Raw genomic sequence first — 22,935 nt, forward strand, 5'->3', positions numbered from 1 at the left:
TTTTTGCACAAGTAAAACACTAAGTTTGTATATTTGTCATGCATAGACCATGTAACAGAATACACAAGTTGAGAGGCAAGGTAATGTTAGAGTTTGGACCTGAGGCCCTATTCCATAGAGACTGGAGTAGCAGCTGGCCTGAAACAGAGTAGGCTACCTGAAGCCATCTTTGGGAGTTACATGCAGTGTTTGCACAAGCCCGTGAAGAATTACTAACTATGGTAGTTTATACACATAGACAGGGAAAGTAATTCCTTGCTGGTGGGTCAACTCACCCACAGGCCCCACTTAATATTTTTTACTAGGGGGCAGGGCCTTGAGCACTGGTGATCGCCGGGCACGCAGGATACGGCTATAGGGGCTGCTCTCTGCCATACGAGGATGTGCAGGTGAGCGGGACAGAAAGCCATGCAGGAAGGGTTTCTTGCCAGGAGGCTGACTTGGCTGCAGGTTTTCCCTATTAGCACAGAATCGTTTCTTTAAAGTAGATGTTGAAGGGGCCTGGAGCTTCTGCACAGTATGGTACTGTTCAGCAATGCAGGTTGCCTTCTTCCGCAGATCTAGCTTCACCAACATCATGTTGTTTTGCAACTCCGCCAGTGTTTGGTCCTGAGAGGGGGAAGCCGGCACTATGGTTACTCTTACACATATGGTCCCATGGAATAACAAGGGACAGTACTAACTGGTGGCTTTCTTTATCCTGATCTTCCCTTCACCAACTGAGAAAGGAAGGGGAAACAGACATGGGAGTCCTTTCTATTCTCCATCCTGCCCCCACTAAACATATACTTCCATCGATTTAAGCAGCCAAGTTTTTGGTGACATTCAAGTGCCTAGGCTAAATCCCATGTAAGCCCCCCCAAAGAGCAATTATCACATTACCTGTCTAGCCAGGATGTCATCACAGGCACAGAGGGCTTCTCGAAGTTTTCCTGCACTTGTAGTGTGACAACATGCTCTCTCAGCAGCCTGGAGAGACTCCCCGAGTCTTTGCAGCTCTGACCGCAGCAGCTTCACATTCTGCAGGAGGGTGGGAAATTCAGTCCAAGCAAGAGACTCAGCAAGGCAGGACACAAACACTCAGTCCTCAAGGCAAAGCCATACCACAGCAGCCCTGACCTACATCTCACCCCTCAAAGTTCCCACTGGAGCAAGGATCAGTACAGCAGCTCCCTGAACAACTGGGGAGGCAATACACCCCACACTCCAGAGGAGAATGTTACCAGCAGAACACTGGCTTCCATAAGTGTGTGGCTGAAGCTAAGCAGGTGATCATGAAATACACAGTGCTGATTGTGAACTGGTAAGAGCCCTCCAAAGGGGTTCCCATATCCTTATAGGGGTACAGTTACCTTTTGTCCATCCTCCAGCTTCCTGTCCACATCCAGAGTGAGGGGTTTGGCAGAAGGTGGTGGTTCCAGCTGCTTCTGGTATCTATGCAACTCTGAAAACAACCAGGAGCAGAGTGGGGAAAAAGAACATCTCATGCACATACCCCAGCACAGAGATCTAGGTTCTGTATAATCCAGAGCCCTGTGAAACACCTGGAAGCAGCAACAGGTGAACTGAACCAAAACTTTAGAATTGCACAGGTCAGGCTGTTCAGATCTAGAACTGCTCCATTTGAGACTCCTCATACTCAGGGCTTTTCCTTTTATTTGGGTGAGGGAAATTTCTTCTCAACTCTGCCCCCCAACTCTTATTTACAGTGCCTAGATGCCCCAGTAGGCTAGACACTATTTGTACATATAGGGAGAATCTCTGCCCCAAACACCATCTTTATGTACATCAACAAAGGGTGGGTGAAGTAGCAGCACATAGAAGTGAAGTGGCTGGTCACATGGTAGAGCTGGGACCAGAACTCTGGTCTCAAGATTCCCAGTCCCACTGCCTTGAGCACATTCCTAATCAGAGCTCTTTGAGGAGAACCCAAGCCCCATTCAGAGCCACCAAGGCACTAATGCCACACCTGCAGTAGCGGTATTCAGCTCTGATTGACATTGCTCCAGCTTGTCTTTAACTTCCAGCAGCTCCTGCTGCAGAGTGCATGTAGCTGCTACTACTCGTTTTGATCTGCGCAGGGGCTGCTCCTGCTGTTTCCTCTCCAGGGCCTCTGACTGTAGCTTTGCTTCCTGCAGAGCAGCCTCCAGCTCTTCAATCTTTTCATCACGCTCCTGAGGAGGAAGGGTGGATTTGCTCAGAGCCAAGCCCCGTTACTGGGAAGAGGTGCCAAACTTTCCCATGAGGAAACCTAAGTGGCATGTGGGCTGCAGTTCACTAAATTGTAACATACACACAGCTTCCAGCTACTCCCAGCTGGGTATTTTATAGATCTGCACCTTTAAGAGGGGTCTGCAGCATATCCCCAGACACCCGCCTGCTCAATTGAATGAAACCAAACAGTTCTGTAGCTACCCACCATCGTCAATAAGAATAGGTGGGAAGAGAAGTCTACCAATCCTTAACATTAATCTGTCAATTTTACTATTTTCTCCAGAATGTACACTAAGATTGGAGGGTGTGTTTGCAACGTGCTCAGAACACAGGAAGCAAAGATGCTGTTTTTCAGCAGACTGGCTGCCTGTTAGCCCTGGCCCAGCAGTGGCCGTGCTAGAGCCCTGCAACCAAATGGGACCTGATGACAAGTGTCAAGGCTGGTTCAGGTGAGTAAAAACTAGACCCTCTCAAGGGTGGGTCAGTAACAGCTGTGTGCTCGGCTCCTGCCCACTGCCACCACCTGGCTGCACTGCACATGCTATGGAGCAAGTGCGCCAAGGAGACCCAGCGCCTCTCACTCCGTAGAGCACGCACAACAGGTCCCAGCATGCTGACCCCAGGGCAGGAGATGGTGGTGCCTGCAGCTCTGGCTCAGGTCGAGTGGTAACTCAACCTGCTTACGTTTTGGTCCAGTTTGGGCCCAAAAATTAGGCCCAAGCAGACCATGATGCTGTGCTACATAAAATAGCAGCCAAGAAGTTGGAACTGGGGACTAGCCAGACCCCAAGGCCTGTAGGGAGGAGCAGAAGATACAATTGGAGCGGTCACATAAAAGCACCAAATGGGAGGCTGGAAAGCCTTGCTATTGTGAGAGTCACAGAAGATTCCTGGGCTCAGACAAGCTCTTCTCACATCTCTGGCTCTACTCCCAAGCCTGGTTTCCTCATGCCCCCTCCCTACAGTGGGTCCATTTTCCCCCACATATACCTGAATCCTCTCCTGGTAATAATCAGTCAGTGACTCCTTCAGATTGTTCAGTTTATCCTCATACAGTTCCACCAGTAGCTCCTTCTGCGTGTCCAAGTGTTGGCTGCAGAGAGAAGGCACAATGTGACATTGATGCCATGTGTACCAGATCAGAGATGTATAGGGAAGGCTCAGAGTTGAGGGGTGATTAGCAGAGATGAGTTCCCATTTCCCTTGCAGTATGACGGTACCTGCACCACTGCTCCTTTTGTTGCAGCTGCTCTAGCATCTCATTGCAGAGCTCCTCACGGAGGCGCATTTCCAGATGCATCCTGTCCTGCCGCTCCTGCACCAGAAGATCCCACAGAACCTCCACCGCTCGCGGAAGGTCCTGCAAGGAGGACACAAGATGATGTGAGCCTTCTACCTATGCATCAGGGAATCCAAGCATAGAAAAGGTTTCCCTGGCCCAGTAGAGGTTTCATTGGGCTGGTCCTTGATCTTGGTTCTGCCACTGAATTACTGTTCACTCCCTGCTCTTTGTGAAGGGCCGAGTATCGTTCTTACTGTGCATTATTTGTCCTCACTAGGATTTGCAATTCCTCCCAATTTCACATCACTGAGTCAGTGGATCTGCTGCTTAGTACCCTTTTCCTATTGGGCAGATTGTTAAATGAGGCTAACTCCACACTTTCCAGTAGCCCTTTGCTGTCAGTTGGTGCCCTTTCCTGGTCAGCAGATGCTCCACTCATGGGACAGTGTCATGTCCAAGTTGATTTGAGACATGGATGCAAGTGTCCGTTGTGTATTGAGGGAACCTGTGAGGCTTAGTACTAATGGTTCTCTGACCCTCCCAGCGTTCACTGATTCAATAGTTGTGCTGGCAGCCATCTGGAGCTGTTCCCATTCCCAATAATTTACAGTGCCTGAGCTCCAGTCCCACCTCCCTGCTCCCAAAGGCTGGGGCTGAGACCAACTCACCCCTCCATCCCTGCAGGTCAGGGTGGCTTCACAGGGTACAAGATAAACCATCACCCACCTCCTTATCATACATGGACACTTCTGCAACATCATCGCTCTCTTCATCAGTCTCCACTTCTTGCTTTGAGCCTGCCCCTAAACTCCTACTGTCTCGCCTCGTGTGTTCCTTGATTAATGATTGGATAGACGGCAGTGCCAGCTTTGTGGGAGGCACTTGAACAAGCTGAAGAGACAAAAGAAGTCCACGGTTATGACCCCACAAGGCCCGTGGACCAGGCTACAGGCTCTTGGAAGATCCAGAGCGACTTCTGCACTACTGGGCACCCTGGCCCCTAGGCACTGGCCCACTGACCTGGCTGGCTATGGCTGAGAACTTGGCCACATGCAGGGTCTCATCATACGTGGATGCGCACTGGTTAATGTTGACAATCATGCAGGAACGCCCACGTCCCGTGAAGAAGCCTTGAAACACACGGGTCAGCTTGCTGTCCCGGAAGGGAACAACACTCTGCTTCAGCCTAAAGGGAGAGAAGAGAACCTGCTCAGCCCAAAAGCCAAGCACTTGGGGAATCCTCTTCCTCCCCCTCGTCTCCTGTGCACTCACTTTGACTGCTGGTTCTGGCGCAGGGCAGCGATGCAGCGGCCGAGCGTGTGCAGGGAGGTGTTGATGTTATTTGCCTCCTTCATGCGGTCCCCGCTTTTCTGGTTCTTGCAGCGCTCTGAGCCAGCGAGGTCACAGAGGGACAACCTGAGGAAAGCCCAGAGAGATATCTGTGATCTGGTCCCACTGGCTCTGCCCCAACCCACACTCCAAATATCCCATGATCCCTGCTCTAAGATCACCCTCCCCTTAAAAGCCCATCTTCCAGTTTCTTTGAGAAGGTGCAGAAGCTGCTTGGGCCCCAGGACAGCTGATGGGGTAGCTGTCATTACAAACCTAGAGGCCAGTCAACACTGCCACCAAAATCAGAATGGGGGACCAAGACAGCCAGAAATCCCTGATTCCATGGTGGCAGCTGCTTTCCAAGCACAGAGCCAACTCGCATCTGTAGTTTATTACATTGCTAGTAGGCAAATCCATTAACAGCAGCTCAGCCACAGGGAACCCCACAATCCCTGAGATGGGAGCAAGACACCCTATTCACACCAATTCAGTGGGGAGCTGGTGACTCAGATGGTGCTTTCCAACACCTCTCATAGCAGTTCCCCTTTCTCCCCCGACCCAATTGCCAACCCCAACAGCAAACCCCCATCCTTAACAGCAGCAAAAATGGGAGAATTATGAGCACACAGGAGCTGCCAACTTCCCTGTCCCATACAAAGTAGTGCAGGACTCACTCGCTGATTTTGGGGAGCATCTCACTGCTGCTTCCCTTTAAGTGCAGAATCCGAATTGAGAAGACGCTGTGACTGCAGGGAGCAAAGACAAAAGAAGCTTGAAAGGAACATGCATCAAATGCTCCTGGAAAACACCCCAGTTCCACAGCTCCCAGCCTCAGAATAAGACCACCACCACACCAGACCAATCCTCTTCCCTGTCTCAGACCTGCGGCTGGAGTTCTCATTCAAGTGGGTGCAGGCAAAGCTCTGGTTTTTCCGCCCCAGTTTCAGGAGCTTCCAGGCCTCATCAGCATCTTGGACATTGATCCAGTTCAGATCTGAAAGAGCAGACACAGATCAGGCCAGGCAACTGGGAGAGTGACAGATGCCAGGGTTGCCCTCTCAGGCACTGACTACCTACCTCAGCCCAGGCTCCATTACCAGGAGCCAGTCTGAGCTCCCTCAACATTATCCATTGCAGGGACCAAACATTAGCACAACAGCACAACTGGGAGGAGCAGCTGACTGGGTATAAGATACCACAGAGCACGCTCCCTTCCCCATTGGTGCCCCTTTCCACACACATTACATCCTCCACCCCCAAGTTACTGCTCTGTCACCCGCTCGGTCTATAGCTCCCTTCAATCTAAACCTGAGCTGGCAAGGCCCTTCCCCAGATATCCCCAGAGCACAAGACTGGGTAGCTTTACCTTTCACATAGGGGCTGCCAGTCTGGTCTTCGCACAGCCGCAGCATCTGCCTTTTGCGGTACTGGCCAGGCAACGGCACCTCCAGCAAGTCATAGATCTGCTCATTGTAAATCTCAAAGAAGGAGACCCAGATGGAGACCTGCACATCCCCCATGGTGAGGAGTGAGATGCGGTCTGGGTCAGCCCAGCGAGGACCCAGCTCTGGGAGGGAGAGATAAAAAGGAGGGTAGTAATTGCAGCAGTGCCCAGTATGTCCCAGCTGAATAGCTTGGGACTGGGAGAGGCTGCAGACACCCCCTCGCCCAACAGAAACTCTCTACCCCAGCCCAAAATGCACTCCATATGCCCTGCCTGGGAGTCCCCAACCCCCAGCACGGACTTCAAGCCAGGATATGCTAGGTATCCCCTTAGCTCTCACATCTTTCCCTTGTCAAGAACTTCCTACATGCCCTGTCTCTGATCTGGAGAACTGGGGGAGCACACAACCTTCTATACTTGATCCCTCTATGGCTTTGGTCCTGGCTACCCAAGATTCCCTACTCTCCTTGGGTTCAAGTCTATCAGATGAGATCAGCTGACTGTCCCTAGGTTTCCCAATCTAGGGGACAAGTTCTTTCAGTGGGGCCCCTCAGCTCCAGAGCCTGCTTCCTTAGTAGTCTGACAGAGCCCAAGCCATTGGCCAGCTGGGTGTGGTGGAACACTCAGCTGCTCAGGTAGGTACCCCCTTGTGGGAGGGGCATGTCTATTTCTTTCATGTTGATTTTTGCCCCAGGATGATATAGGTGGGCAACTTACAGAACACAGAAGAGAGCCCAAAATTTCCCAAACACAGAGCTTCCCCCAAGAGAAACAGGGAGCCCCAGAGAATGCAGAATCCTTACTGCCCCTCCCACAGCACAACTATCCAATAACAAGGGTGCAAAATCCACTCCTCCCCAATCCAGGAATGGGTGGCAAAGGATAGCAGGGCGCTGGATGTACCTTCTAGCTGGCTGATGCTCAACTGGTTGGCAAACTGGCTGGTAGAAGAGAGGCCACCAACCCCACTGTCAAAACTGGCACTAGTGGCAGCCTGGAGCTGGGACTCTGCACTGTGGCTCTTCTTCAGTGGAGTCAGCACTTCCTCCTGGAAAACCATGGACAGTGTGAGTCCAACACAACCAACATGCTCTCCTACCTGCCCTGAGACCCAGAAGAGACACTCACCTCCTGCAGCCCCCCACACAGCAGGACCAGCTTCTTGGTCTCCTCCTGATGCACCTGTTTGCTGTCCAGCCAGGCCACCTCACTGGAAAGCGAAGGTTTCAGATCCATAGCCTTGTAGAGCCGATCCTCCACACTATTAAAGATGACAGCTAGGGAGCGAGGCAGAATCCCACCATCTTTGCTGCTCCCTGGAGGAGAGAGCAGCAGCAAGCTGAGCACTCATACTGGCAGAAATCATCAACCTATCACTGGATAGCAAGGGCTCCTCTTACCCTGGATGGTGTGTGTCTTCCCAGAATTGGTGATGCCATAGGTGTAAACCAGCCAGTTCTGCCCATGGAGTACATCCTTTAGCACTTCGCCCATCGTTTCATCAAAGAATGCCTTCTGCCCCACCTCTGCCCCAAAGATCTGCAACCACAAACACCACAGGGGAGTAAGGATGACACCACATAGTGGCTTCCCTCCCTTGGCTGAAGCACCCACTGCTATTCCAGTGCTGCCCTTCCCCCTGCTCCCTCTTTGCCAATACTCCTCAAGCCTGACACACAGCCCTATCAACTATTCCAGTCCCAGCCTTTCCTGAGCACACGCTGCCAGTTATGCTTGATCTAGTTCATTTATGGTTACATGTTTCTTTAGAGAGAAACAAATCCCTCTAAGGCAGGTTGCATGATCTGGGCCTGAGCACCTACCTGGGTGAAGGTGAATTTATGCACTGCCTGGCCTACGCCCCGTGCAGTGCTCCGCATGGTGAAAGAGTCCTGGGGCGCTCTCAGAAGGAGGGTCTCTGAATTCTCAATACAGACACAGCCCTGAGGGGTACAAACAAAACTCCATCATCAGAGTGGCTCAGAAGAGAAATCTTCCCCCCACCCGCGACTCCACCACACAGACACAGCATGAGGTTATGGAATCTCCACTTGCAGCACAACCACCCTGTTCCCAGTGGGTTGGGGAAATGGATTCTTGTATTTTCCACATGCAGCTCCTGCTTGGCCCCAGGCTCTCACCTGATCCTCCTGTTTCTCCAGCTCAGATGGCTTCAGGGGCCGGACTCTCAGATACACCTTCACTTTCCCATTATTGTCCTCAGATGCAGCCTGCAAAACCCCGCACAGGTTAAATACATCAGCCACTGGGGAAGTACCAGAAAGTTCTGTCAAATTCAGTGCACTAATGGGAACCATAGCATGCAGCACAGGTAGCTCATAGGATTCATGCTTCAGAAGCTTCTGGGCACTTTACTGGTACCTGCTCCAGAATCAGCCTCAAGTGCTCCAGAAGTTCAAAAAATAAGCTTGCTCAGGCACATCCACTGGGTTCCCAGGCAGCCACTAGGCAGCGCATCCAGCAGTACTGGAAGTGAAGAACTAGCACAACTCTCACCCCATCAGAGGCACCACCCACACAGATCCTGATTGGGGATAATGACGTGCCCCGGGCCAGACCATACTATTTAAGCCAGAAGGAGGCACAGGAAGTTGACTGAGCAACTGAATGACTTCCTGACTCATGGGTGTTCCAGACCTGACTCTTGTTTGATCCCTGGACTTATTCTGGCTCTGGCCTGTAGAATGGTTTAGATGACGAAATAAGCAGAAGTTAGGTTTTGGGCCTAAGTATAGAGGAGTATGAGAAACTGAAGTTATTACAGTGAGAAAGCTAGAGGTAAGTTGGAAACAAAATATTATGGGAAAATAAAAGTTAGCAAGTGCATGACCCAGGGTTATGTTTTGGTTATAAGGTTTGAGAATTGTGAATTTATTAAAATGCTATCTATATTGATAGTATGGGAAAGACATTGGTGCAGATGTTAATTTAAATAATGTATAATAAAAAAAGCCAGTAAGAAGGTGATAGAAATAGAATTATGGTAAAGAGCAGTTTAATGTTAATTAGTATTAGAGTATAAAATGAGTAGCCTTGCCAAATTGCAGGGAGCCCCAGTTGTCAAAATGGTACTGTTAGGTTACAGGATTATAAGGCTGTACTTCACTGTTAGTGGACTCACAGGTTTCAGAGTAGCAGCCGTGTTAGTCTGTATTCGCAAAAAGAAAAGGAGTACTTGTGGCACCTTAGAGACTAACAAATTTATTAGAGCATAAGCTTTCGTGAGCTACAGCTCACTTCATCGGATGCATCTGTAGCTCACAAAAGCTAAATTTGTTAGTCTCTAAGGTGCCACAAGTACTCCTTTTCTTTTTGCGAATACAGACTAACACGGCTGCTACTCTGAAACCTATCATGGAACTGCGTCTGTGGTCTTTCTCTACAAGAACCAGGGAGGTCTGCTAAATTAGCAGGCTATGCTAGCTGCTAGCAGTGAGAACATCAAAGCTCCAAAAACAAAAGCATTAAGCAGTCTTAACACCATTCCACCTTTCTACAGTCCACTCACCTGCTGGGATTCCCCCAGGCTTGGGGAAATAGCAGAGAAATCCGATAGCAAATCTTTACGCAGGCCGGACCCAAACTCCGCAGCTGTGGATTCGAGCAGGGGCGAGGCTGTGACCTCCTCATCAGAGAGCAGCCCCTGCGGGGAGAGGAGTCCCTGGGCCATGGTCCCCACAGGTGGCTCCGACCAGGAAGGGGAATAGACAAGGTGAGCTCGACTGCATTCCCTGACCTTCTCACCCAGCCCCGACCACCCACCCCCAGTCCCAGCCCCAGCCCATGACCACCCCCCCTCGGCCCCGCGCCCCCCCGCTCCCGCCAGCCCGTGACCACCCCCCCTCGGCCCCGGCCCCCCCCGCTCCCGCCAGCCCGTGACCACCCCCCCTCGGCCCCGGCCCCCCCCGCTCCCGCCAGCCCGTGACTCCCCCCCCCTCGGCCCGGGCCCCCGCCCCGCTCCCGCCAGCCCGTGACCCCCCCCCTCGGCCCCGGCCCCCCCCGCTCCCGCCAGCCCGTGACCACCCCCCCTCGGCCCCGGCCCCCCCCCGCTCCCGCCAGCCCGTGACTCCCCCCCCCTCGGCCCGGGCCCCCGCCCCGCTCCCGCCAGCCCGTGACCCCCCCCCCTCGGCCCCGGCCCCCCCCGCTCCCGCCAGCCCGTGCCCCCCCCCCCCCGGCCCCGGCCCCCCCCCGCTCCCGCCAGCCCGTGACCACCCCCCCCTCGGCCCCGGCCCCCCCCCGCTCCCGCCAGCCCGTGACCCCCCCTCCTCGGCCCCGGCCCCCCCCCGCTCCCGGCAGCCCGTGACCCCCCCTCCTCGGCCCGGGCCCCCGCCCCGCTCCCGGCAGCCCGTGACCCCCCCCCTCGGCCCGGGCCCCCGCCCCGCTCCCGCCAGCCCGTGACCCCCCCCCCTCGGCCCGGGCCCCCGCCCCGCTCCCGCCAGCCCGTGACCCCCCCCCTCGGCCCGGGCCCCCGCCCCGCTCCCGCCAGCCCGTGACCACCCCCAACACGCCCCCTCCGGCCATGCCCCCCCACCTGCTCACAGCCCCCCGCTCACTTTAGATTTGGGGGCGACTCCGTCCTGCAGCTTGTTCAAACCTCGCGGTCTGCCCGCTTAACCAATCAGAACGCGAGCAGCCCTACCGCCAATCACAGGCTGGGACGGGGCTGAGGGAGTCAGAGCGAGGCTGGGGGCGGGGCAAGGAGACCGCGTTTATTTCCCAGCCGCCCGTGGGTGCCTGCAGGCCGGTGAGTGAGCGTTTCCCGGCGAGCTTTGCGCTTGGCCCCCCACCCCCCCTTCTCGTGGTGGGGCTATCGGGGAAAATGGCCGCCGGGACAGGGAGTGAGTGAGGGGCGCGCGGCGGGGAGGTGCCACCTGCCGGGACGGGGCTCGCGGGGACGGGGCCGGGGGGAATAGGGTGGGGGGCTCTGGAGGAGGGAGGGGACCCCACCGTCCCTCCGCAGCACCCTGAGTTTTCCCTTCTGCCTGGCAGAGCACAAGCTGCTGGGCGCCGGCCCCACGGAGCCATGGTCCGTCCGGGAGAAGCTCTGCCTCGCCTCCTCCGTCATGCGGAGTGGGGACCAGAACTGGTAAGTGGCAAGAGTCTCTCAACGGCTAAAATCCGTCTCCCGGGTGCTGCCCTCACGCGCCGTAGCCTCGCTCACTCCAGAACCCGAGCCGCGGTAGGGTTGGTGGAGTTTACGCTGACCAAAGAAAGCGCCGATTCACAAACCATCTGCTCCTGCCATACCTCCTGCTGTGAGCAAGCAAGGAGAGCGTCTCCCGGAAATCTTCGCTACAGGTATAAGGACCAGTAGTAGTGACTGAGCAGCTGGGCTATGTCCGGGAAGGGCTGACAGCGAGTAGAGTGGTGTTGAGAATTGAACGACTATCCACAATGGCAATTGGCTGGATCCCTTAACTGTGTCTTTCAAGACTTGTAACTAGGGCTGTCAAGCGATTAAGAAAATTAATCATGTGAGTGATCGCACTGTTAAACAATAATAGAATACCATTTATTTAAATTCTTTTGGATGTGTTTTCATTTTCAAATATATTGATTTCAATTACAATAAAATAGGAAAAAGAAAAGGAGTACTTGTGGCACCTTAGAGACTAACAAATTTATTAGAGCATAAGCTTTCGTGAGCTACAGATGCATCCGATGAAGTGAGCTGTAGCTCACGAAAGCTTAAGCTCTAATAAATTTGTTGGTCTCTAAGGTGTCACAAGTACTCCTTTTCTTTTTGCGAATACAGACTGACACGGCTGCTACTCTGAAACCTGTCATTAAACAAAATAGGAAGTGTACAGTGCTCACTTTGTATTTATTTTTGATCACAAGTATTTGCACTGTAAAAAAACAAAAGAAATCGTATTTTTCAATTCACCTAATATAAGTCCTGTAGTCCAATCTCTTTATCATGGAAGTTGAACTTACAAATGTAGAATTATGTACAAAAAAGCTGCATTCAAAAATAAAACAAGGCAAAATTTGAAAGCCTGCAAGTCCACTCAGTCCTCCTTGTTCTGCCAATAGCTCAGACAAACAAGTTTACATTTTTTAGAGATAATGCTGTCTGCTTCTTGTTTACAATGTCACCTTAAAGTGAGAACGGGTGTTCTCATGGCACTGTTGTAACTGGCATTGCAAGATATTTACATGCTAAATATTCATGTGTCCCTTCATGCTTGAACTACCATTCCAGGGGACATGTGTAGATAAGAAGAGGGCAGCATTATCTCCTGTAAATGTAAACAAACTTGTTTGTGTTTGTGATTGGCTGAACAAGAAGTAGGACTGAGTGGACTTGTAGGAATTAAAATTTTGAGTTTTATTTTTAAAAGCAGCTTTTTGTTATACATAATTCTACATTTGTAAGTTCAACTTCCAGAATAGAGATTGCACTACAGTACTTGTATGAGGTGAATTGAAAAACACTACAAATATTTGCACTGTAAAAATGATAAAATAATCAAAAATAATATATAGTTTGATTTCAGTTACAACACAATACAGTATATATGAAAATGTAGGGAAACATCCAAAATATTTAATAAATTTCAGTTGGTATTCTATTATTTAATAGTGCAGTTAAAATTGCAATTAATCATTAATTTTTTTTAGTTAACGGCAATTAATTGGCAGCCCTACTTATTACCATAGTTTTTTCCTCGACTGTGCATGTTTTTGTAGAGTGAGCGTAATGTTGTCTTTAGGGTATTCTCAGGAGTCTGAAACTCACTTTCTTCCAAAGGAAGCTTTAGTTTGTTTGGAAATGAGCAGATACCTTCAACAGACCTAGGGCTAAAACTGGACAATTCCCAGGAATGTACTAGCTAACTTATTATTTGTATTATGAAAGTATCTAGGACCCAAGTCGGGGACCAGCACCCTGTTGTGCTAGGACTTGTACAAAACAGTACCTCTTCCAAAGAGCTTATGCTCTTAAGTAGCTAGGAAAGTTCTGTACATTACATATGCTATGGCCAAGTGAGCAGTGATGCAGACTAGCACCCTTCCACCATGTATTGGTGAGGACAGGAAGGCAAGTTTCCAGTCATTTACCTGCTCTTTCTTGCAGGGTATCAGTCAGCAGAGCTATCAAACCCTTTGCAGAGCCAGGCCGCCCACCTGACTGGTTCTCTCAGAAGGTAAGATGCTGGCTTTTGAGTTTTGGAAAGGGGCTACAACTTGCCAAGACTGGCTTCTGGGAGTATGGCTGCTTGAAGGTCAGTAACTTGAGATATCAGGGGAGGAGGTGTTTATCTGGAGGAGATTTTTCTAGTCCCAGTTATGTCCTATGAAGAACTGGGCTTGGTCCTGTTCTAGCCAACCCAATACCTTTGAGATATTCTTGGCTTGTACTAACTCTGAGAACATCCTGCTATTGCTGCTCATAACTGTAGTATTTCCCTTCTTAAACACATACATTAGGTTAGGGAATCTGCTTTTCTCTTCTCTGGCAGATCAGTATGGACAGGAGCAGAGAGTGGAGTGGGAGTAAATCCTGGTACATTGAACCCACTTGCAGTCATAAATGTGACTCAATGTGTGCAGCTGTATCCCCATCCATACCTCTGAACACGCTCAGTGGGTGATAGATCTTTGAAGAGGGGAGCCCAGTGCCCACATGAGCTTTGCTAATAGAATTGTCTGTGATGACTGTTCTCTGTGTGCTCTAACTCCCTTTGTTTTTTTTCCCTAGCACTGTGCATCTCAGTATTCGGAGCTTCTGGAGACCACGGAGACCCCCAAGTGAGTGCAAAGGATGAGGAATGTGGCTTCTGCAACAGCTCTTGGAGGGCTCAACAGTCTATCTGGCAGTGCATTTGCCCACACTGTTAAAGGAAGAGCAGGCAGGAACAGGGAAATCTAGATGTGATATCTGGGCAGGGAGGGTGACTGCTGCCAAGGGAGGAGCAGCTGGGAAGGAAGCATAGGAATGTTCACCTAGAATGCTCTTTCTGTTCATCCAGTTTCCTACTTTAGAGGACTAGACCCTTTCAGATCTAAAAGTTTCTGTAACTGGTTACTGTAACACTTATTCCTGAAATGGTACTGTTCATTCATGTATATCACTTCCCACAACCTTTATAATATAGCGCATTGTGGAGCTCCTGAATTATCTTGGCCACAATTCCCAGCAAAGCTCCCCAAAGTAGCATTTTATGGTAGTTGCAGTCCACAGTTAGAAAGATAATGTAACATAATGCATCCCAGTAAGACAGTAATATTAAACAAGGACGTATTTCATAAAATATATGGCACTGGTGTTGTACCCAAATAGTTTTGGCTTTTAATTCAAAAAAGTCTTGATCACATGCATTGACCATATAAACCAAAAGCTGTATGCATAAAACTGCAGCTCGGAATAAGAAAGGAATCTGGGATTATAAAAGTCAGTGCATGTTAACCAGCAAGTTTCAAGCTTTTTCCACTTCTCGTTGTATACTGCTCTTTATATACCCATAGCATTTTGGGATTGTGCAAGGAGGAGCAACTGAACCTCCTGTTCTTTCCATCTATACTAACACTGCAACAGTTCAGACTGAAATGTTTCAGTCTGTGCTTGTCATAGGCCCAAGTTCTGAGCTAGGGTGCTTATGCTGGCCCTTTTTCCCTCTAATTTCATTGGGTGTTAACATTTCATAATAGTTTTTGTTTGTTTGTTTTTCATGCTACACATCATTAGCATGTGGAATTCACTGCACATGTTACTGAAACAGAGTAGAATTCAAGAGAGGGATTGAGCATTTATGGATAGTAAGAATCTTATCTAAAGTTATACTAGCTAGGGTAAAAATTTGACAGGAAGGCAAACCCTCCTGCTTCATCCCCTTTTTGTTTGAAGATAGGAAGAAACTTGCCCCGTGATGGGGTTTTCTGCATCTTCTTCTGGCTAGGTCAGCAGGAGGGTGTTTGAGCAGTGTGAGTTCCCCTTCTTTTCCCAGAGAAAATACTGGAAGAGGTGAGCTGGGGACCAGGTTAGTTGGTAAGGAAGAATCTGATAGGGCATGGCTGGAATGGTGGGGTTGTGTGGGCAGCAGACGGTTTTTATAGGAGGACTGGGGACTCCTGTGGTTGGTGCTTGTATCATTTTCCTGTCCTTGTTCTGTAGGAGAAAACGTGGTGAGAAAGGGGAGGTGGTGGAAACCGTGGAAGATGTCATCGTGCGGAAACTGACAGCAGAACGAGTTGAGGAGTTGAAGAAAGTTATCAAGGAGACACAGGAGAAGTATAGGTACATATTAGAGGGATCAGGTTCTGGTCTGACTGAAGGCTGTGGGCAGCAAAGCTGCCCTGAGAGAGAGAGAGTACAGCAGAGGGAACTGAAGGGTGTACATTGCAGGCTTGGTGTGGAGCTGAAGTGGTGCTGTGTCTGTCTGCAGGCAGCTGAAGAAGGATGCAGAGCTGATCCAGGCTGGGCACATGGATAGCAGACTGGAGGAGCTGTGCAATGACATTGTGGTGTGGGTTATCTTATTATTTCCCTGTTCCAATTCCCCCTGAGATTGTACTTCTCAGAGCCTTTGGGCTTGGGGATATTCCCCCTTCTCTCTGTCTCTTTCAATCATTGCACTCTCAGGCTTGGGAGGAGTAGCTAAGCTGGACAGATGCTCTGGCTTTGAAGGGTTAAATTTGGAATGGGAGCGCAAGCCAATATGGAGTGTCTCTTGGAGCTCTCCAGCATTGGCATAAGGAGCCTGGTGCAGGCTTGCAGTATCCTGTTGGCATCATCTTGGGTGTAGAGCTGAGTGAGACTCCCTGGAATGTCTTTCATTCCCTGACTGGAGCCTGATACTCCTTTGCTCAGGGCAATCGGGCCTTAGCTAGGAGGGATGTTTCATTGACATATGAAGACTATGGATCAGGTGTCTGACCTGCTGGCCGTGGGGGAGGCACCAGGTGGCTTTTGGGTCCCAGGGGCATTGTGCCACCAAGTACTTTGTTTACTTTGTTCAGGAAGAAAAAAATGGAAGAAGAGGAGGCAGAGGTGAAAAGGAAGGCTACAGATGCTGCTTATCAGGGTGAGATGGGACTATGTTTGTTCCCCCCACCCCTGCACATGCACACATAGAGCTCTTGCTTATTTTAAAAAAAAAAATCTGGGGTGAATTTAAGGCTGGTTAGGATCCAGCCCTGAGAAAGGGAGGAGCCTGCAGAGGCCCAGGTAAGAAGAACCTGGACACTCTGCTCTCCTTGGCTCAGGGTTAGGAGGAAGAGGGATGCACACGGTTTTCAACACCATATTGTAAAAGTGCAAAATGAGGAGAGTTCAAAGAAGAACCCATAAAGTAAAAATGCCCCAGTAGGCAAGGGGGAGAGCTGGATACACTCATTTGCAGAAAAGGCACCTGAGGGGAAGCAGGAGAATGGCCTGATAAGGAATATTAGAAATAGATCAGGAATAAGACTCTCACTAGTTATGGAAGATAAAACTTCCATTCATTCCTGAAGGTGCAGCAGCAGAAAGATGGGTTAAATATTCAGAACAACTTAGTAGCTTTCGGGACAGTTCAGCCATGGAACCAGTGCTAGAGGAGCTTGTGCAGACCCTGCCACTGGGCAGGTTCAAAGCAGGGATCTATCAGCCATTCATTAGGGATGGCATATGATGGTCAGCCTTGCTGTTGTGCAGGAGTTGAATTAGGTGACTCTGTGGCAATCACTGTAACTGAAGTGGTTGATTTGGTGGTGTCTGCTAGGCCAGAAGCAGAACTGATTCCAAGGAAGTTTTCCTCCCAGCTGGAGCCTTGAGGTCTCACTTCCTTTCAATTTTCTTCCAGCTCGTCAGGCAGTTAAGAACCCCCCACGAAGGCTGACTTGTGTGATGGTCCGCTCTCCTGCAGGCTCATCCTCCCCTGGAAGAGACTATGCTCTGGGGGACTTGTCTCAGCAAGCTATGGAGGAGACCAGCCCAGGGGTAAGGATTCTTCCCATGGTAAGAGAAAGCAGCAGGGACTGGGGAGCTCTGTGCAGCTTGGAAGGGCACCTTGCCTTGCCCTATCTTAGTGCTGTAGTATGGCCAGTGTGCAATGTTATCCAGGATACAAATTCCCTTCAGTGTCCGTGATGAGGTAGTGGAGCAGATATCTGGGGCAAAGGCAGGGAGTGAAAAGGTGAAGGCACATGTCTGGAGCAGTGCAGTGAATGAATGGAGCAGGTCCCTGGGGTGTGCTGGGTCAGTGGCCTTGGGGGAAGGGATAAGTGGGTCTAGTCAGTATGGTGAAGGTGTGGCTTTGAACAGTGTGGTTTTTCTCTTTCTCAGGTAACTCCAGGGACATTGCCCAGCACCCCAGTTGCCTCCTTCATTGGGATCCCTGACACCCCTCCAGGCTCAGCTCCCCTGGATGTCCCCATAACCCCAGTCACTGATGATTCACCCCAGAAAAAGATACTAGGACAGAAAGCAACTCCGCCTCCTTCCCCTCTGCTCTCGGAGCTACTGAAGAAGGGCAGCCTCCTCCCCACAAGCCCCAGGCTGGTATGGAGCATTCTGCTCACATATACGAGCATACTGATGAATTTATGCTTCAGGCTCTCGCACTGAATAGGGGAGCTGTAAAAGGCTTCAAAAAACTATCCAGATCTTGCAAGATTCCAGCACAGGGAAAATTCTAAAGCTGTCATTAAACCCTGTGAGCCACAAAGGTGGAACTTTTTCCTTGTGGTACTGTGAATTCAGGACTGAAGAGGTTGGGTAACTTGGGGCTTGTCTTCGCTATCAGCTGCTGCAATCGATGCAGCGGTTGTTGATTTAGCGGGTCTAGTGAAGACCAACTAAATCAATGGCAGAGTGCGCTCTGGTCAACCCTGGTATTCCACCTCCTTGGTAAGTCGATTGGAGAGCTTCTCCTGTTGATGCAGCGCAGTGTGGACACCGCAATAAGTCAACCTAAGCTGTGTCAACTTCAGCTACATTATTCACATAGCTGGAGTAGTGCAACTTAGGCCAACTTACCCTGGTAGTGAAGACAAGCCCGCTGAAAACGAACTGTCTCCTTTGGAACCTGAAGAATTGGAGTAGCAGACTGCTATTGAGTGACACTGCACTCAGAAGGGAGATTAGAGTTAGTCTACTTGGAGGCCTTGTATCTGTATCTGCTTGTCCGCATCTCAGCCCAAAGTTGAATTTTAATTTTCAACAAAAATCAGGTTAACTTTTATAAGTAGGGAGGTCAAACAAATGCCCTTTATGCATTTAAAAACTGAGACCAGGGTTCAGACTGGTTTGTTCTGTCCTGGACTTATCCCTCAATGGCTCATGTCCATAGCCAAGACAGTTGTTAAAATCACCACTGTTGCTAACACCAGTTCAACCCTACTGGTGTTAGTGATGTTGGGAGCCCTAGTATTAGAGGGACAACCAGTTGTTGACACTCTTCAGTAACTTGTCTCTTAGATCTGTTCTGAAAATGGAGTCAGCAACCATCAGCCTGTCTCCTCTTTGATTCCTAATGTTAACCCTGGTGGAGCTAAATAGGTGTTAATATGGGAAACTTCAAAAAACTGTCCCTCATGTAGATGGGTGGCCAGTGAGGCTGAGGACTTCTGACAGGTGCGGAGAAGTTTGGCTCGCAAAGAAGTGAGAGGCTTAGAGAAAGGGGTAGGACAACCTCAATCAGAGAGGCAGGTGTTGCTGCAGCCTCACTTCCAGTCCCCTCCACTTGCAGAAATGCAGTTGGTTTGGGTAACGCTTCCGTGCTGTTCTCTGGAGTTCTCATCCAGCAGTATGCCAACTTAAGGTATGGGGAAAACCGGGTAAGGCGTGTGGCAGTTTAAGTATTATAGGGGGTTTCTTGCATTAACAATGCCATTTGGCATCTATTTTCAATTCTGTCATTTGCTCGAGGTTACACGATGAGCCAGTTACTGCCCCTCTCACTGCCCCAGTTTCCCCACCTGCAAAGCGAGGCTATTTCCCGGCCACTTAGGGGATGAGATTAAATACTGATATTTGTAAAGCAATTTGGGATCCTTGGGTAGAGGGACTAGAGCACAGCAAATAATGCACTCAATCCGACTTCCATGGCATCTGTTTCAAATGATTGTAATCAAATATTTCATCCAGCCATGTTTGTGTGTCAAAGCAAAATGCACCTCAGTCAGGGGCTGGACTGGGTGTAAATGTGTAGAAGAGGCTCTGATTCACAGATTGGTGGAATATTAACGGGGTGCATATCTAGGGGAGAATCAGTGATGTGAACATGTCTCCAGCCCAGGAGCTTCATCTGTGTCCTCCTTTGGTAGGTTGGCGAAAGCGAGATGGCAGTGACTTCTGGTCACATGAATAGCTCAGGAATACTCCTGGAGGTAGGAGGGGTCCTTCCAGTGCTGCATGGTGGGGAAATGCAGTTGGCATCTGGTGCTGTCCCTGCATCCCCTGCTGCTTCAGGTAACCCACACAGACTCTCTTCATAGTTCTCTCTTCTGGGGCATCTGAGGCTTTGGTCTGCAAAATATAGTTGCATAGACGGTTCTATAACAAGCCCTTTTCAGAATGGGACCAAAGACAGCCAGGCTGTCTGCTCATCACATTCCATTAAGAAATCCATTGACACTTCTTTGCTTTCTTTAAAATGACTCTAATCCTGGCAGAGAGAGAAGCTGCAAAAACATTGGATGATAGGAATTGCCAGGCTGGATCAGATCATAGTCTTGTAGTCTGGTCTCTTGTCTCTAACAATGGCCAACACCAGAAGCTTCAGGATAGGGAGGATGGTCTAGTAGATAGGAAACCTGGTTCAGCTATGGATTTCTTGTAAACTTTGGCAAGTCATTTAATCTGCCCTTTGCCTCAGTTCTGAGGTATTGTGATTGGGGGAAAAAACCCACTAATTATTGTGAGACATTTGGATATTATGGTGCTGAGGGCCAGGTGAACAGTTAGACAAAAAGGTGCAAGAATATCTGCAGTGAACAGTTACAGAACAACCTGTCCATGGGAAGCTTTCTTCCTGCCCTCAGCCAGTTACTGTTTTTTTCCTGCTTTCTGAAGCAGGAGAGGTTATGCCTTTTATACATGGTTTTATCCTATCCAATGTGAATGTTCTCATTCTGCTTTCTGAATGTCTGAACTTTTGAATCCTGCTATCGGAGCTGAAGTGATTCAGTAAATTCGTGCTGGAAGTAGGACTTAAGATACATAGCAGCCCTTGAACCAGGAGGCAGCTGTCAGGGCTAATTTGCAAAGAGAACCTCCCTCTTTTATTCTTCCCTCACTCTGATCATGGTGAACTGCATTCTTCCTAGTTCACATCATGTGGCTCTCTATTTGCAGCAAGTTTTTTAAAGAGGGCCCTTAACATCTTTTGCATGTGTGGTGTAGCCTCTGCAGTCTCTTTACATTAAACTCATGGTGTTCCCATAGTCTCTGCATGGTTCTGGCTCAGACTGCATACCTCAGAGTCATGCATTTCTGACACAGTCTACCAGCATGGTGCTCTCTGTCCATAGGTCATTTACAGTACCTTGGCCTCAGGAGGGAGCAGTCAGTGAAGTCTGATGATTGCATTGGAAAGCTCAATGGCTGTTGCTTCTTGCTCATGTGCTTTTTCCCTCTTGTACTCTGTCAGGTGCTCCTACTCTTTCTCGGCTTCTAGAAGCTGGTCCTGCACAGTTCACCACACCTCTTGCTTCCTTCTCTGCTGTTGCCAGCGAAGCTCCAGCTAAACTCCTGCCACCCCCTGTAGAGTCTGTGTCCCAGGCAACCATTGCCATGATGCCCACGCTGTCAGCGCCATCCGTTGTGCCACCAGCTGCAACTCCACAAAGCGTAGCGACAGGTGCGTTCCTGAGCTACGCACTCATGGGTGGCTTAGTACTTGAAAGCAGCGCTTCCCATAGGCTCAAACAGATAGGGAGATGTGAGCTGGGGCTTCTACCTCACTTCAGATGCTGGTTTCCAGAAGGGGACAAGGGAGCATGGGAATGTAAAGCTGATTCCTAGATGGGTGGCTGAGCTGGGGTTCCTGAGGAGAGGTGCTGGATGGGGTTTACAAGGGAATATGCTGGGTGGTCTGGCTGCTGGCATAGTGTGCTGGATCATGATGCAAGAACTAGGTTCCTGATTTGCATCCATTATTGGGTAGCAAGCAAATTGCCCTGTGTGTGTCTTTCTTTTTTGGCCAAACTGCTGTGGGTGGGCTTGGGCTATGTGAGAGAGGCTGCTTCACTTTTCCACCTTAATGGTCACTGATGCTGGCAGGCTTTCACCTAATTGGTCTCTGAATTGTCACTCTCTTATCCTTATCCAGTGAGCCAGTCAGACACTTGTGTTTCCATGGAGGCAGTGTCTGATCCCCACGCAGTGACAGTGTCTATGGACAGCAGTGAAATCTCCATGATCATTGATTCCATCAAGAAGGAGTGTCTGGGTACTGGTACTGGCAGTGCTGCTGGGCCTTCCAAAGATCACAGCATGGATGGAAAAGAAGACCTGGATCTCGCTGAGAAGATGGACATTGCAGTCTCCTATACTGGGGAAGAGCTGGACTTTGAAACTGTTGGAGATATTATAGCCATCATTGAGGACAAGGTAAATGTCAAAGCAGGCTGGGAAGCCAACTGTATTTCTCTCCAGGGCCTGGATGTATTTATCTCAATTCTTACACAGAAGCAAGATTAGTAAGTATTTCTTGCTCATTCAACAATCTTCACCTGCCTATTTCCTCACTCTCTGTCCAAATTAAGTTCCAGTCCCCTGGCAACCCCCTAGTACGCTGGCAACAGCTGTGTGGTGTGGTGTTGCACTCGGAGGAAACCCTCTTGGGTTTCAGATGGCACCAACATTGAATGGGGAACAGATCCCTGACAGGCAAACAGATAAGTGCGACTAGCACTGTGTAGTCCCAGAAGCCCCATGTTTGTGAGCATGAAGGCCCCAAGCTCTGCCAAGGAGTCTCCTGGGCCACAAGTACAGGCAAATCCTATTTTTCAATATCATTCAGTACTTGACAAGACCAAGGAACCTGGTACTGAGTGGCTAGTAGTAAAACTTTAATCATTGCTAGCAATCTGTGATGTACTTGGCCCAAAGTGGGGGATTACCCATCTGAAGACACAATATATGTGGCCTGTCCATGAGTGTCAGGACCTGTTAATGTCTTCTCAGTAATGGCTCTTCCCAGCTCCTTAATATTCCTGTTTTAACAGCCAGCTCATATGGTTTTGGGAAGCCATGTTAGCATGGGCGGCCAGTGACCCAGCCCTTTGGGGGTGGCTAGCCCCTCCCCTTCTGCCCCCCTTCCCGAGCCAAGAGCACTCCCACACAGCCCCCAGTGCTGGGCAGCCAGGGGCAAGACCCCAGAGCACCAGGCCAGGCACAGCCCCAGCCACCCTGAATCCCTGCAGGAGGCAGGCCAACCAGGCTGGGCCAGCCAGAGCAGTGTTGAACTGCAGGAAGAAGGGGCCTGGCCTGTGGGTGGGGCCACATTAGGCTGTGTGGGGAGGCACAGCCTACCCCTACCTAGGATACCCGCTGCCCATGCATGCTGGTTTATTATTTAGGAATTAAACTGATGAAGCCATTGCAGCTTTCTCAGCTCTGGGTCACTGTGACCCTGGCCTGTTAGATAGAGATGTATTTGGGGCGGGAAGGGCTCTCTGGCTGAACCAGTGCAGGGGTTCTGCTCTCCTTGCT

At 50.1% G+C, this 22,935-nt stretch overlaps 2 protein-coding genes across 11 annotated transcripts in view; one reads left to right on the top strand and one right to left on the bottom strand.

Annotated features, from left to right (window-relative positions):
- Positions 1-11,049, bottom strand: KIF20A (kinesin family member 20A). Of its 2 annotated transcripts, none has more exons than XM_043520385.1 (19): positions 10,847-11,049; positions 9,802-9,980; positions 8,414-8,503; positions 8,096-8,215; positions 7,673-7,811; positions 7,401-7,588; positions 7,176-7,320; positions 6,195-6,395; positions 5,711-5,822; positions 5,503-5,574; positions 4,769-4,912; positions 4,517-4,682; positions 4,223-4,387; positions 3,435-3,574; positions 3,205-3,307; positions 1,970-2,174; positions 1,353-1,444; positions 883-1,020; positions 1-609 (listed from the first exon to the last, which is right to left on the bottom strand). In XM_043520385.1, the coding sequence occupies exons 2-19, from the start codon at positions 9,961-9,963 to the stop codon at positions 289-291; spliced, it is 2,703 nt and encodes a 900-aa protein (XP_043376320.1). In that variant the 5' UTR covers positions 9,964-9,980; positions 10,847-11,049; the 3' UTR covers positions 1-288. The 2 variants fall into 2 exon arrangements, with proteins under 2 accessions (XP_043376320.1, XP_038269823.1); XM_038413895.2 differs by having other exon boundaries at positions 9,802-9,985.
- Positions 9,956-22,935, top strand: part of BRD8 (bromodomain containing 8) — a 21,630-nt gene continuing 8,650 nt past the window's right edge. For 2 of the 9 annotated variants that reach the window (XM_043520380.1, XM_043520381.1), the window contains exons 1-12: positions 11,038-11,131; positions 11,283-11,379; positions 13,375-13,444; positions 13,999-14,048; positions 15,412-15,534; positions 15,683-15,763; positions 16,257-16,321; positions 17,081-17,217; positions 17,563-17,778; positions 19,545-19,689; positions 20,870-21,079; positions 21,551-21,831. In XM_043520380.1, the coding sequence (XP_043376315.1) occupies positions 11,113-11,131; positions 11,283-11,379; positions 13,375-13,444; positions 13,999-14,048; positions 15,412-15,534; positions 15,683-15,763; positions 16,257-16,321; positions 17,081-17,217; positions 17,563-17,778; positions 19,545-19,689; positions 20,870-21,079; positions 21,551-21,831 (1,494 nt within the window). In that variant the 5' untranslated portion in view covers positions 11,038-11,112. Of the gene's footprint in view, positions 10,006-11,035; positions 11,132-11,282; positions 11,380-13,374; positions 13,445-13,998; positions 14,049-15,411; positions 15,535-15,642; positions 15,764-16,256; positions 16,322-17,080; positions 17,218-17,562; positions 17,779-19,544; positions 19,690-20,869; positions 21,080-21,550; positions 21,832-22,935 lie in introns of those variants that run through there. The other 7 variants (XM_043520384.1, XM_038413887.1, XM_038413893.1 and 4 more) reach the window with 7 other exon arrangements.

The sequence above is a fragment of the Dermochelys coriacea genome, chromosome 8 (genome assembly GCF_009764565.3).
Source record: "Dermochelys coriacea isolate rDerCor1 chromosome 8, rDerCor1.pri.v4, whole genome shotgun sequence".
NCBI lineage: Eukaryota > Metazoa > Chordata > Testudines > Dermochelyidae > Dermochelys > Dermochelys coriacea.